Raw genomic sequence first — 14,661 nt, 5'->3', positions numbered from 1 at the left:
AAAAAGCACTAAAATCTAAAGGAAAATGAAAATGGAGACAAGCGGCATCACCCGCACTTGATAATGACCATTTATTGAGCACTCACTACGTGTTACACCAATGTTTAGTGTTTTGCAAATATAGAGAACAGAATGTATTATCTTCACAGTGTAGGCAAGCGAGGCCCAAAGAGGTCAACCAGCCTGCCCAAGGCCCTGCAGTAAACAAAGGCAGAACCTAAAACTGCCACACCAGCATTTCATCCCGTCTTCCACACTACGCTTAGTTCGTGTCCTCCACACGATTTTCTTAAGTCCTAAATCTGTCACTAATGACACTGTGGGATCTATTTTCTGCTTGTTCAGAATGTATGTTATCATTGCTAGTTTGTAAAGTGTGTAGTATAGCAGATTCAATGAGCCTTTTGACACTTGTTTAAGTTTCAAAAGATCCTGAATAAAGCAATAATAAATTTTTAGTAAGAAATTCTTCTAAAAAGTTATACCCAAAGGCTAATGTTTCCGGTTCTTTTTATGCCTAGGTGTGAAAATTTAAATTGAAATTCTTTTACATCATACTGTAGAAATCTGAAACCTTTTGATGCTATTTATTACCAAAAAATACTGCTGCCAAATCTTATTTCTGAAACTACCTAAACGGAAGCACTTAACTGACCAAACTTTAATCAGATGGCATCTCAGGCTCCGTTCCTGTTGCTTTACTGCCCTGTAAGAAATGCTACAGGACTTAAGTGTGGTTAATTCTCCCAGATCTGGCTTAAAGTTCAACCCCAAACTCCTTGTCCCTGAAGATGAAATGCCTAGAACCATAACTATCTACAGAAGCACAGAACCTACAGAGCAATGGATAGTTTTAATGTAGTTATAGAAACCAGAAAAATGCGCATTCAACATTCAAGGTGTTTATGGGAGAACGGCTGCTTCCCCCTACAGGCTTCTGGGAGTCACACAGCAGCCCACGGGTAACTAGGCACCAGCCTCAAAGGAGCCCAGGGACTCCAGGCGGGCAGCCCTCAGCCCTCCAGCCCAGCGGAGGGAAGCCCCCGCTTCAGAGGAGCTGGACCACGCCCTTGAGGTAAGCAGCTCTGTGCTTGGAGGGGAAGCGCAGCCAGCAACCTGACATTCAGGAGATCCTCTGCCTAGAGGAGCTTTCCTGGAGCCCCTGCTCCTGGACTAGCCAAAGCATGGGGTCAAGCTTTACTGATTGGTTCACTTGTTTACATTTTTATTTGTTTAAAATACTTAGACACTCAAGCCCAAGAGAGCACCCTCCAGGCGAAGGTCAGCTGCTACAATCAGAAGAGATGCTCCGATGGCCGCACTGGCTCTGTAAGGGCGCCGGTGCCCGAGCCGTCCGCTAGGGCCCACGTGCTACGCGCTTACACGTGCCCGGCGGTCCTGATGCTGCTTACCATACAGTTCATGGCGAAGTGATTGTGCTGCGTCTGGAGCTCCATCGCGTGCGGGTGGCTGGTCCCGATCTCCGTGTAGCTGTTTAGAAACAGGCCTTTGTTGTGTGTGATCCAGTCAAACATCTACCAGAAGGAAAAAGACAGGTTGGAATCACTGCAGAAAGGGAAATGATGGATGCGGCCGTGGCCACGACGCACAGCGTGCCTCCTGACGTTTCAGCCTCCGCACTCAGAACAGCCTTGCTTATCTGAGGTCCCCTTTTGTTTTCTGGTCTCTCTCTGGTTTCCACACAGGATAGAAAACAGATAATCTTTGGCTTTCTGAGACTGGCCAACCTCCTTTAGCAAAGGATTCTCCTTTCATCCCTTTTCCTGCAAATGACATAATTTTTTTTACGGCAGAGTAAAATTCCATTGTGTGTGTGTACCACATTTTCTTTACCCAGTTATCTGGTGACGGACAACTAGGTTGGCTCTAAAATTTGGCTATTGTAAGGGATGAGGGTCAAGTGGTGGGAAGTAGAGAGAGATAGACCAAACGAGGTGTGTGTGCCTGTTTGTATCACTATAATTACAATGTACCAATAAAATTTTTTTTAAGAGCCTTTATTGCTGGGCGTGGTGGCGCACGCTTGTAATCCCTGCGCTTGGGAGGCCAAGACAGGAGGATTGCGCAGGTTTGAAGCCAGCCTGGCTGGCTTAAGAGACCCTGTTTCCAAATAAAAAGTATAAAATAGGTCTGGGAGTGTAGCCTGGAGTTAGAAGGGTTTCCAGGAACCACAGTACCACCACACACAAAAAAAAAAGAGTGAGAGAGAGAGAGAGAGAGTGCTTTTATTTTTTATTTATTTATTTTTGGTGGTACTGGGGTTCCTGGAAACCCTTTTACCTCCGGGCTACACTCCCAGACCGATTTTATATTTTATTTGGAAACAGGGTCTCCTAAGGCAGCGCGCGCGGCTGGCTTTGAACCTGCGATCCTCCCGTCTCCACCTCCCAAGCGCGGGGATTACAAGCGTGCGCCACCGCGCCCTGCGAGAGCTTTTATTTCTAATCACAACTCAGCAGTTCTGAACTTGCAGGTTCTACAAGAAAATCTCACTTACAAGGAGCCAAGAAACAGATAAGGTGCTCAACCTCTCCTGCCTAACTGCAAAGCCCTCTCTGCCTGCCGGGCCTGCAGCCTCGAGCTGCTTCCTGGGCTTTTCCCCTAAGACCTGTGGGTGGGGCCGGGCTCTCCTCCTGTTACTAAGAGCATTACCAATGACTATCGAAGTCAATAGGCACCTGAGCACCTGCAGGCGGTAAAATCTACTCAAAAAAATTAAAAGACTGAAAGAAGTTAATAACGATCTTCCTATTATAGATTAGGGCAGATTCGGAAGAAGGGGAGTGGGTGGACCTCCGTGGAAGGACTGCCCAGCACGCACTGGGCCAGGGTTCGATCCCCAGCACAGCAGCAACAACAGCTCACAGGAAACATCTCAGGAGCTAGAAATAACTACCACTTGGTTTTGCTGCAGCGTCCTGAACCTGAATCCCACAGCCAGTGGCCAGTATTATTTTAGTATTTGGAAGTAATATTTTCTACTGTCTTTGCCAAGGCACTATTTAAAGCCAAAGTATTACTCAAAGCTTACCAAATAATAATACTCAACTGTCGTCTCCAAAAGTTCCTTTTATAGCAAAGATTTTTTTTTTTTGTACTGAGACTTGAACCCAGGAGCATTCTACCTCCAGCTACTCTAGCCCTATTTTATGTTTATTTTGAGGCAATATCTCGCTAAATTGTGAGTGTCTCACTATGTTGCTGAGGCTGGCCTCAAACCTGCAATCCTCCTGTCTCGGCCTCCCAAGATGTGGGAAATGTAGATGTGTATCACCACATTCAGCTTATATCAAAGATTTATAATAGAGTTTTTAATTTGCTAAATTATTTTTTGTCCATGCTTAAAAAACTTAAGGAACTCAAATTAGGAATGATTAATTCATCCATGTGCATGGTTGATATTTCTCCATTTGCAAGTGCTTGTTTTTACAATGCTATCGGTGTGCTAGCCAGTAATTGACAAGAATTGACTTTAACCAGTTGGTTTGTTTGGTGCATCAGAATAAAACATGAGACCATAGCTAAGTATTACCTATATTTCCCAGAAACTTTATTTTTAATTCATTACCTTTTCTTTTCAAAACACCCTAAAAAATAGGTCTGAATGGGGCTCTGCCACTGGTTCGTATGAGAGGAAGAACAGCTATTCGCAATGTGCATACGTTTTTACTGCTTTCAATAACAGAACCCAAAGACATTATCCTTCATTTGACTGAAAATAGTCTTCTTGACCATCTACAGGCATCTATAACCCTATGAAATGTTGGCTTTTAATTGAAAATGGCATTCAGGCATCTATGAAACCATCAAAAATTTAAGTCAAAATTTCTAAAATAGCACTGTGGTGCCCAATGAGAAAAACTCAACTAGATTCCAACTCAGCCTGCACACGAGGCTCCCTGGTTTACAACGAGCGCACTGAGCGTAGGCCGACCAGTCTCCACCTCCCCTCCCCGTTCTCCTGACCACACGCGCCTTGGCGGCCTCCACCCGACCACCTTGTGCTGACATGCAGTCCCCTCTTTACCTTCTCCGCATCCTGTTCAAACAGCCTCAGCTGGAAGCACTGGTCCAGCTTCAGTTTCCTCACGTGCCACATCTGATGCAGATGCTGCCTGGTCGAATGCAGCCGGTCCAGCATGGCGGACACCTTGGGCAAGAGGTTCTGCAGGTCTGCGTTGCCCGACCCTGAGTTCTTTTTAGGAAAGCTATCGCTGCTCTGAATTCTCTGAAGCAGCTTCTGTCCCTCCAAATCCAAGTCCTCTATGGGGGCCTTAATGACCTTCTTCTTCAGCTGGGAATGTTCCTCCATCATATTCCGAGCCCCATCTAAGTCCTGAGGCAATTCCTTCTTAGCAAGGATGTCCTGAAGTTCCTCCAGCCGGGACAGCATGTGGGTTGCGTTGCTAATGTAGTCTTCAAAAGCAACCCTGATTTCAATCCACTCTTCATGGTTGTATTCCAGGCAGCCGTCAAACTCGGGAGTCAGCTGAGAGGGATCAACTACTTTGGTGAGGCCTTCTAAAGAGACCATATTTGTCTTGAGGGAAGAAAAATTATGTATGAGAATATGAACCAATTTTGTAAGTTCTTAACAGAATGCAATTTGCACTGCTTTATCACAGACTTTCAAAGCTAGAGTAATCTCTTTATACAAAGTATGGCATCCCTCATTCTGACCCCATAAAAACAATTGCGGGTAAAAGGGGCATCACGAGTACAATAAAAGGTAACTAATTCAGCTAGAGTAACACCTGAATGTGTGTTTTACAAGACCTAAAGCAATTAAATTCCTTTTTAAGAATGTGAAGATTAATCCACTATCTTAGGCACATTAAACCAGAAATAGGTTGAATTTTGAGGGCAGAGCAGAGAGTTCAAAAGCCTCATTTTCAACAATCATTATTCTACCCATGCTTTCACGCCATTGGTCATCTCGTTTCTAGTAGAAAACTGCAGAAGCGCCCTCCTAGCTGCCAGCACACTAGTGTCTTGTTTACGGGCTTCAAGAGCCCTTTTAGGAACACTTCTTTGCGGGCTTCTTATTGAATATTAAATGTCACCTGAACCAGATCACCCTGATCACTCTGCCTGTCCCTCCCCCACTTCCCATCAAGTAACAGATACTAGGGTTTGGATGGCTATTTCAAGATGTAGAAAATATACAAGGGTTTAGGAAGAAAGCTCGTGAAACTTCTCTTCAAAGAGCTGAAGACAAAGGAAAGGTCTCATTTGTCATAATAATCTGGTACAATTCAGAGCGGTCTACATACCGTATATAATCTGTCCTACGTTCTAATTTAATAGTGACAAAATTTCAGTCAATTAAGTTGAAGCACAAACTCTTACCCCACTCTGTATCAGAATGTGGAAGCCATTCATCTAGTGTGACCGAGGGCCACAAGATAAACAGAGGACTGGGTTAACCACGCCTCCGCGGTCACTTTCGGGCTCACAGAAACTTAGAACTGTGTCTCCTTGCTGGCGGTTCAGAGAAATAGCAGAAAGTAGGACCAGACAGAAGGGATTATGCACAACCCAGCACCTCTGCCTACAGTGCTGCCTTGAGGATGGCTCAGTGCTATCTCATCTCCTGGACGCTCAGTGATCTCCGCAGAGGCAACAGCCAGAGAAAGAAGGTAGCAACGATGTAGGAACCATCCACCAATAGGAAAGCCAGGCAGAGAGCAGAGGAGAGCTCAGGCCTACCCGAGCAGAAGTGTCTGCGAATCATAATCCCAAGCCAGTATTTTTACTCGAAACATGTAAAATTATACACAACTGCAAACTCGTCAAGAAGATAACTGAGACCCAGTAAATTGCCCTCCAAAAGCATTCTTTCGTAGACATAAAGACAAAAGCTTACTTTTATCTTTCACCTAAACCTCTCTAGTGTTGTTACGAATTTAAACTGAAACCAAATTCAGGCTCCAAATAGAAAAATCAGTACTACAGAAAAAGATTTGAAAAATCCAAATAATACACGAGAGAGAGCACTTTGAAAAGTACAGCATAGAGCCTAAAGACTGACTGCATTTTGATGTGTATATTATTATTTACCTTAAAATACATGGATAAATACATTGAAAGCTATGTTTGGCCAGAGTTGCTAGAAGAAGAAAGCTATTCAACCAAAGCCTGGGATAGTTTATTATTGCAAAATATCCCAATTTCACTACAGAACAGAGCATGAACCAAACTTCAGGCTGCCAGGAATAATCGTCTTGTTAGACTGACCACCTCAAAAGCCTCGCCAGAGCTAAAGGAGAGGGGTTATAGTGGAAACGGAAGCAAGCTGGCGGGAGGTCTGCTTCTCATAACTGTTTATAAAGAAAACCCATCTTCCTTGCTTAACTGAATTCTGGACTCGGGGTAGTTTGAATGGAATAGCTTCCATTTTCCTAACTGAGCTATCTACTATGTAAAATAAATGACAGACGATTCTCTGTAATAGCAATGACAGGGAAAACTTGGTCTCCTCCACATTTTTCCCTTAGGAAGCGTGCAGTTGGGCATTTCTCCCGGCCACTCCCTCATCTCCGAAGCTGCCGGCAGGGCTAATGAGCCTGCAGCCCAGCAGGAACCTGCAACCTGCGCTGGGCAGAGCTGTCCAGGTGGAGGGCCGGACAGGCTCCTCCTTCCCAGGGCACGCCACACCCTTCACCACTCAACATCAGACCCAGGAGCACAGAAGCCTAAAGCCCCGGCGTAGAGCATCCCTGGAGAGCAAAGCCAAGGGTGCAGGCAATAACCAATTCTGCATATGGCATCCAATGCCTATTGGATGCAGATTTTAAAGATCTGTTATGGGCCTAAAATGGTGAGAAGAGGTCAACTTTTACTAAACCACACCTGTGGGTTTGGCGGATCTGGCTACACAAGGGAAGTTACCTCAAATTCAAATTTAGAACTGCCAAAATTCGTCCTCTGCTTCTGCCAGAAGTTGTCCGGCTTGATTATCAGGGCCACGTGGACGCAGCAGGGGAAGGACTCCTGCAGGATCTTCAGCAAGGGCTTGATGGAGTCCCACTTGGAGCCACGCATGTCCACGATCACTGTGAAGCCTCGCTTGCAGACCTCCTCGCTGCGGAGAGAATTACAACAGGCTGAAGGCGCGGGCTGCAGCTCTTGCCACGTGGCCTGCTCGGGGGCTCGTGGAATGTCTGGTGACTGCGATTCCTCGCTCCCCGATGCCTGGGAAGGGGCTGAACACTCACCGGACAGCCAGGCTCCGCCTCACCCTCCCATCCCCTGAGAGACCAGAACTGGGCCAGACCTGCGTCAGGAAACAACGATGGATTCAAGCGGGGCTCGGCTCCCAAAACCTTCCGGCTCTAGAGTTGTTTCACAGCCTGTCTTCTCCTCAGTAGAAAAATGACGATCATTGTGGCCATTTCTCTGGCCTTTGGTACAGTAATTGAACCCAAACAGTCATCCATCAACTATGGTCAAAGGTCTTTGGCAAGAAGCAAGCAGGGACAAACCCCCAATAGCAGGCGGAGCCCAGTGGGGAAGAGCAATCGGGACTCCCAGAACCACCAGCTCTGAAAATGACCCCCAGAGCTGGGCATGGTGGCGCACACTTGTCATCCCAGCATTTGGGAGGCTGAGGCAGGAGGATCACGGTTCGCCGCCAGCCTCAGCTACTTAGTGAGGCCCTTTGCAAGTCAGCGAGACCCTGTTTCAAAATAAAAAATAAGCCGGGCGTGGTGGCGCACGCTTATAATCCCAGCGCTTGGGAGGCAGAGACAGGAGGATCGCGCAGGTTCGAAGCCAGCCGCGCGCGCGCGCTGGCTTAGGAGACCCTGTTTCCAAATAAAAATGTAAAAATAGGTCTGGGAGTGTAGTCCGGAGATAGAAGGGCTTCCAGGAACCCCAGTACCACCAAAAAAATAAAAAGTAAAAAAATAAAAAATAAAAAATAAATAAAAAATAGGGCAGGGGGTGTAGCTCGGAGGTAGAATGAATGCCTGGGTTCCATCTCCAATACTGCACAAATAAATAAATAAATAAAAACTAAATAATAAATATGATCCCCAGTATTGAGGCCGAGGGCCGTCCAGTGCCCCGTCTCATTCCCTGTACGCTGCTCCGGCCTTTGAGCTAGCTCAGAGGTTTTCGAGTAAGGCCCACCCATCCCTGGGTGTTTGTGTACAGGAGTGTGAAACCAGCCTAGGCAATGTGGAGAGAGCCTGTCTCACAAAAGTAAAGAAAAAAGAAGTGTTCTAATCTTACTCAATTTCAACCCCTGAGTATATAAGAAATGTATATAATGCACAGCTGCGGTAAAGATTAAACAGCAGAATCAAGTTGTCCTTAATTGGGCTGAAAAGTATGGGATCTCACTCTGTTGTAACATATTTACTTGTGGAAACATTAGTTATAGCTTCTAAATGGCCCCGCAGCTAAGGAACCATGTAATCCTCGGTGTTACAAGGCGGACTCTAGAGTCTGCTCTAGCCACTAATGCCGGCACTGGATATTAACCAGGTCATGACTGCCGGCAAGGTCTTGGAAATATACCTGAGACCTGATGAGTATTCAATTAGATTAGATTTTCGCCTAATGTAAATGACTGTGATGATGGCAAGACATTTGACATTTTTCTGCTTCGTGTAATTACCCTATAAAACTAGTGTCAACTGAAAACTCGGAAAATAAACTGCTATCACTGAGAGATGTTAAAAAGCTAACAACAACAACAACAAAAAAAAACCCTAAATAAATTAAAACCAATTTCATAGCCCGGCATGGAGGCACAGGCCTATAACCCCAGTAACTGGAAGGCTGAGACAGGGGGATTACAGGTTCAAGGGCAGCCTCAGCCAAGAAGCAAGACTCAGCGACCTGGCGAGACCTTGTTTAAATCAAACGCAATCAGTCTGGGAGTTTAGCTTGAACTTAGGCTCTCCTGGGTTCATCCCCATGCTGCCCCCTACACACATCGATGCGTGTGCGTGCGCACGCACACACACACACATTTCATGCTCTCTTGCACAGGCTTGTTCCCCTACCTTTCCCCTTCTGCCGCCTTCTTATCTTGAATCCTACTCTCTTATCTTATTCATACTACCCTAGGACATACCCTGATTCTTACTACTTATCTAGTTATCTTGATTCATACTATTCAAAGGTTCACAATGCTCCCCCACCCACCCCGCTCACCCTATTTTGTTATCTTAATTCATACCATCAGGATAATTGGCCTTCAGTGTTTTGCTAATGTAACATCTGACATCCACATCAGTGTAAGAGGCCGTATCAAAAAGTCTATGTGTAGAACACAGCAGAAGACCCCAGCTCAGGGTCAGAGGAACAAGGGGTTCAAAGCTTCAAGCAAGCTGATGGCCCAGGAGCCTAGCCCATCGCCCAGGTGCCGATGGTGAGTGAGTTAACACTGGCTCACAGCACTGTCGCCTCTCCTCCTCCCAGACAGGTCCTGGGCCACAGCCCCAGCAACATCACAGGCACAAACCTCATCTGTGTTCTGGCCTTCTTCCCAATAGGTCTCTTAAAGTACCCCTAGTCACAGGAATCAAGCATTGGGCTCCAATAGGTTTGCGACTCTGCAAGACTCAATTCAGAGAAGCTACCAGGCTCTGGAGGTGCTGGGGCAGCGGCAGCCAGGGTGCAGGAAGACAGGGTGCATGGATTCCAAGCTCTCAGCGGACACCTGCTGGCCCGCTGAGGCACGCCGCTTCAGAGCCACGGATTCAGCTGTGATCACCAAGGATGGCAGCCTGGGGCCCCACAGCAATATGTTCTATGTGTTTTGCTAGACGCTGTTTGGCGGATCGCACTCTAAGGCTCCCCTCACTGTGCACAGATAAATTCCCTTGCAGTCTGCCTTTCTCCTCATGCAGCCTCACGCAGTACGCACACAAACTACAAAGCCCCTCCACTTGAAAGGGGCTCAAAAAGAATCTTGAATAACTCCAGGCCTAACAACAGGAACAAGCTGGAGAACACCGAGACCAAAAGGTACCCCGAGCTTGCACCACTGATGGAGGATTAATTATTCTCCTTCCTACCACCCAGTGGCTTCCTATGTAGTAAAATCAGCGCAGGAAATGGGCTGAAGTGCACGGCCTTCCAGAGTTTCTGCTTTTATCCCGTTAGAAGCCCACCATCCTTAAAAGATCAATGCGTTGCAAACATCCCCAAATACAGCTGCTGTGTTTAAGAACCAAAGAAACAGGCTGCGCCCTGCAGGAGAGGGGCTCTAAGCCTGGCCTGCACTTGAACACAGGCTGCTCTTTGGAAAACGTGACTTATTAACCAGTTGTTTTAGAGTTTTACCTAAGAGCCCCAAGTTTTCTGTAAGATAAATTTAGATAAAACTAAGCCCACTATAATACAAATATCTAGAAAAAAGAGAATACCGACTTTCTTTAGTTCCTAGATGAAGAAAGTATGAGTGTTCTCAAGTAATCAATTAATAATGGTCACATTTGGCCTGGCCTGATGGCACACACTCTTAATCCCAGCATTCGGGAGGCTGAGACAGGAGTATTGCGGTTCGCGGCCAGCCTCAGCTACTTAGTGAGGCCCTTTGCCACTCCGTGAGACCCTGTTTCCAAATAAAGAATAAAAAATAGGGCCTGGGGTGGAGCTTGGAGTTAGAAGGCCTCTGGGTTCCATCCTCAGTACCAAAAATAAATAAATTAATTAATTAATTAATGTCACATTTCATTAGCAACAATAGAGTGGTTTATCCATGTAGCTAAAGCACTATAAAGAAAGCAAACTGTCTTAGAATATAGAATAAAATATAATTGAAACAGCCAGAGCAATAACCAGCTAGAGGAGCTCTGTTCACCACTGTGCGGGAACGCAATACCACCAGAGAGAGCTGCTGCCGCCGCTCACACCTGCACACACCACGGTCAGCCTCGTCCATCGCCCCGTGACTTCAATCCCTTTTTTAAGGGGGAGGGGAAGTGACCCAAGAAATAGCACTAGAACCACTCGTAGCGGCTCGGGCCACATTTATGCCCCACTGTGGGATGCTGGCCCTGGAGGAGGCACGCGGAAGAACAGGGTGCACTGCCTCTGCACAGCACGGCAGAAGGAAAATAAGAGAGCACGTGCGAAGAAAGGACATTACCGTCCTATTTCTGAGGCAGCTATCGCACGTCGCGCATTCTGCTGCGTGCACACAAATGACCTTACTAGACACTCACAATGGTCCCAAGATGTACTGATTATTCCTACATCTCCATATTAGCGAGCCAATAAAAGTAATCCAGTGACTGGTTCCCAGTCAGTTGGTCTGATCCTGGGCCACGTTTTCCTCGTCAGCCCACTTCACATGGGAACAAGAAGCCCTGCGCTGCCTAAGCCCGGGGTTCACGAATTACACAGGCGTTGACTGATATTCTACTTTTGTATATGCTCACAATTTTCCACGAAAAAATATTATTTTTTTTTCTGTGTTACTGGGGATTGAATCCAGGGGCGCTCTCAGTAGGTCATCCTGATGCGCCAAATGTACTTGAGCTGATTACTTAATATCCATGAAAATTAATATTTATTATCAACACAGACTTCAAAACCAGACAACAAATTTCCAAAGTTACATTCAGTATTCCGAGTACGTAAATATTCCTTGAACTCACCTGGATAAATACTAAACTCAACATTCAGTCATTCATGTCTCGTGTCACTGAGCTACACCTAGAGCCCATACTTACTTATTTAATTTATTTATTTACTGGTACTAGAGAGCAAACCCAGAGGCATTCTATCTCTGAATTATACTCCAGTCCTTTTTATTTTTTTATTTTGAAACAGCATCTCACTAAGTTGCAGAGGGCCTCACTAAGTTGCTGAAGCTGGTCACAAACATGTAATCCTCCTGTCTCAACCCCCCAAGTACTAAGATTATAAGCATGCACCCCGTACCCAGATCCAACTTTAATTTTTAATTAATCACAGGACAAGGAGTACTTTGGGTGGCAAGAGAAGTTTTTTTTTTTAAATTTGTACACTGTCCTTAGTATTTTCATATTTCTTTTTTCCATCATTAGCACAGAACCTCATATATAAGAATTCAATAAGTGGTAGCTATAAGCTCTATTGTTATTTAGAAATGATAAGTGAGTAGCAGATAACTTCTAAACCCTCTTCCAACCCCATGAATTCAACAGTTGAGCAGTCCAAAAAAGTGCAAGAATAAGAAGAGAAAACGTTCCCATGTATTTAAGGGAGGGTCTATTACACAATCCCTGCGGATACCCTAGCCCTCCCCCCAAAAACCAACATCCTCAGCAGATCACAGCATCAAAACCAGGTGCTGACTTTCATAAACCACTGCAGAGATCAGATACCAAAGGGAGGGCACAGCTATCTCCCTCGTTGAAGCCAAAGTTCCATGTCGTATCCAATTATGTAAATAGTCTTCAAAACCACCTCAGTGAATGCCAAATGCCACATTCATTCACTCATGTAAATGTACAATTTACATACTGCGCTTAACGTGCACAATAAAGAGGTTAGAGAGCCCCAGACCACACACCTGGTGGGATTCTTGCCCACTGCTCTGTTACTTACCATCTCACGCTATGCACGGCCCGTCCTTTACAGTTACTGCGCATTCTAGCCTCTCTGAGGACAAGTCTTCCTTCACATGTCCTGAGTCTCATAGGACATGCCTCTCACTCCACCAAAGACACCATTTATGCCCTCGTTCAGCATGCACCTCTCTGGAATGAACAAGCCCAAGGCCTTGGCCTTTCTTCTCGGGGAAGCACACCTCCAGCCCTCAGCACTACCTGATCTCTTCTCCCAACATGGTTATACCCTTGGATTGCATCAGAATACTAATCTATTTCCCAAAAATTAACTGAAAGAACTAAATGGAGATTTGAATTCTCCATCGGCTGTCAACTAGCTCTGTAAATAAGACCTACATAAAAAGCAGAAACAAGGGTTCTACTTTCTTCTGGTACTGACACAGGATTATTCTTACAACTTTGTTCCTCACCTCAAGGCTCTCTAGAAAATAAAATTTTGCCCATCCTTGATCAATACCCACAATAAAAATCTCCCTATTACGACTTGAGCCATTGATCTAATAGGGGTCCCCAAACAGTGTATTAGCTGACATGGATTATTAATGCCCCACAAACTTCATGCTATAAAACGAGGAAAACTTGTAAGGAATTAAAAGCTCAGCATGAAGACAGACATGTGCGTGCCAACACAGCACCCTAGCCAGGGAAGATGGAACACGCTTGTAATCCAAGTTCTTGGGAGGCTGAGACAGGAGGATCACGGGTTCTAAGTAAGCCTCAGCAACTTAGGCCCTCCATAACTTAGTGAGACTCTGTTTTAAAATAAAAAATAAAAGGAGACAGGGATGTAGCTCAGAGGTAGAATGCTCCTGGGTGTAATCTCCAGTACAACAACAACATCTAATATCCAACCACGCAGTCCACTGTGCCTTGGTATCAGCCTCATTAATGAGGAGTACCTGATTTCTAACTCCGATTTTAAACTAATCTTAAAACCCAGGCTGAGTATTCCAAATCCACAGTCAATACACAAAGCTCTTGAACACAAAATACCGCCCAGAGCATTTTACACAAGATGATAATGGTCACAAACTGGAAATACAAAGCATCATGGCTTGAATTTTATCCTTGTCTCCTTGGAATTCAGGCCACCATTTAGCTGTTTTCTAGAGGACCGAGCCACGTCTCTTGGAGCCATGAAAGACTGACAGGCCCCAGACCACACGGAACTTACCTAGGAATGCAGGCCAGATATGAAATGAGTCTCCTGAGATCCTCCTGCCGTATTCTGTCATGATTGCTGCGGGCTGGAAATGTTAAAATAGGACCTCCACGCTTATCTCTACCACCTAAAAAACAAACGTGTTTAAAGGTTACGTCTTGTCTGAATATACCCGTTTACACAGGGCTTTCTATGTGCCACCACAAATCCAACATCATCACCCTTTCCCTCTGCCAAAACTACACCTAAGCCACCTGCACAGGCAGAGAGTCCTGTGTCGCCTGAGCTATGGTGGGGCTATCACATCCCTCATGGGCTCAAGAGGGGGAAGTCTGAGTTCCAAAAGATAAATCGAAAATACTACACTGGCGCTGTCTTTCATTTCTAGCATGTTGGGAAAAGAAAATTCCTTTCTTTAGTTTTATGTCCAGGGAGAAAAACGTTCATTCACTGTAATAATCAGCTCTCCTCCCTCATCCCTCCCTTTTCCTCTCTTCCCTCCCCTGCATTCTGAAGTTTCTCTTTTCCACCAACCAAATTAAGTTCTCAGTTTTAAAAGGAAGAAGAAAAAAAAAGAGTGTTATTCAAACTTTACACCAGTAACTGACTGATGGCACCAACCACCAGTGGCCAAGCTTTCACAATCTCCTACACAAAGACCGGCATTCAAGAATTTGCGAGCACAAATGGGCTATTAGCTCCAAGGACTTGAGAAGAATGACAGCACGCACTGGAGTACAAGTGTCAGGTAGGCAGGTGTCTCGTTCATGTTACACAACTAACAGGCTCAGCTTGGAACCACTGGACACTTTCGGTGAAACTCTCACCTGTGCTTCATTACTTCCTTCAAGACTGTCAGAAAAGTTAAGAAAAACGTATCCTTCATAAGTCAATCCTTCATTT

The 14,661-nt window shown here is 45.4% G+C and overlaps 1 protein-coding gene across 1 annotated transcript in view; it reads right to left on the bottom strand.

Moving 5' to 3' along the window:
* The window catches only part of TRIO (trio Rho guanine nucleotide exchange factor), a gene marked incomplete at both ends in the record, with an annotated part of 341,738 nt that overhangs the window by 199,937 nt on the left and 127,140 nt on the right, over positions 1–14,661 (bottom strand). The window contains 4 exons of the mRNA XM_080704883.1: positions 1,413–1,535; positions 4,049–4,561; positions 6,913–7,105; positions 13,771–13,885. Of these exons, the coding sequence (XP_080561009.1) occupies positions 1,413–1,535; positions 4,049–4,561; positions 6,913–7,105; positions 13,771–13,885 (944 nt within the window). The remainder of the gene's footprint in view (positions 1–1,412; positions 1,536–4,048; positions 4,562–6,912; positions 7,106–13,770; positions 13,886–14,661) is intronic.

Source organism: Muscardinus avellanarius (assembly GCF_963383645.1).
Source record: "Muscardinus avellanarius genome assembly, chromosome: 1".
NCBI lineage: Eukaryota > Metazoa > Chordata > Mammalia > Rodentia > Gliridae > Muscardinus > Muscardinus avellanarius.
Note: the sequence above shows the minus strand (reverse complement) of the source record. Positions and strands in the feature narration are given on the sequence as shown.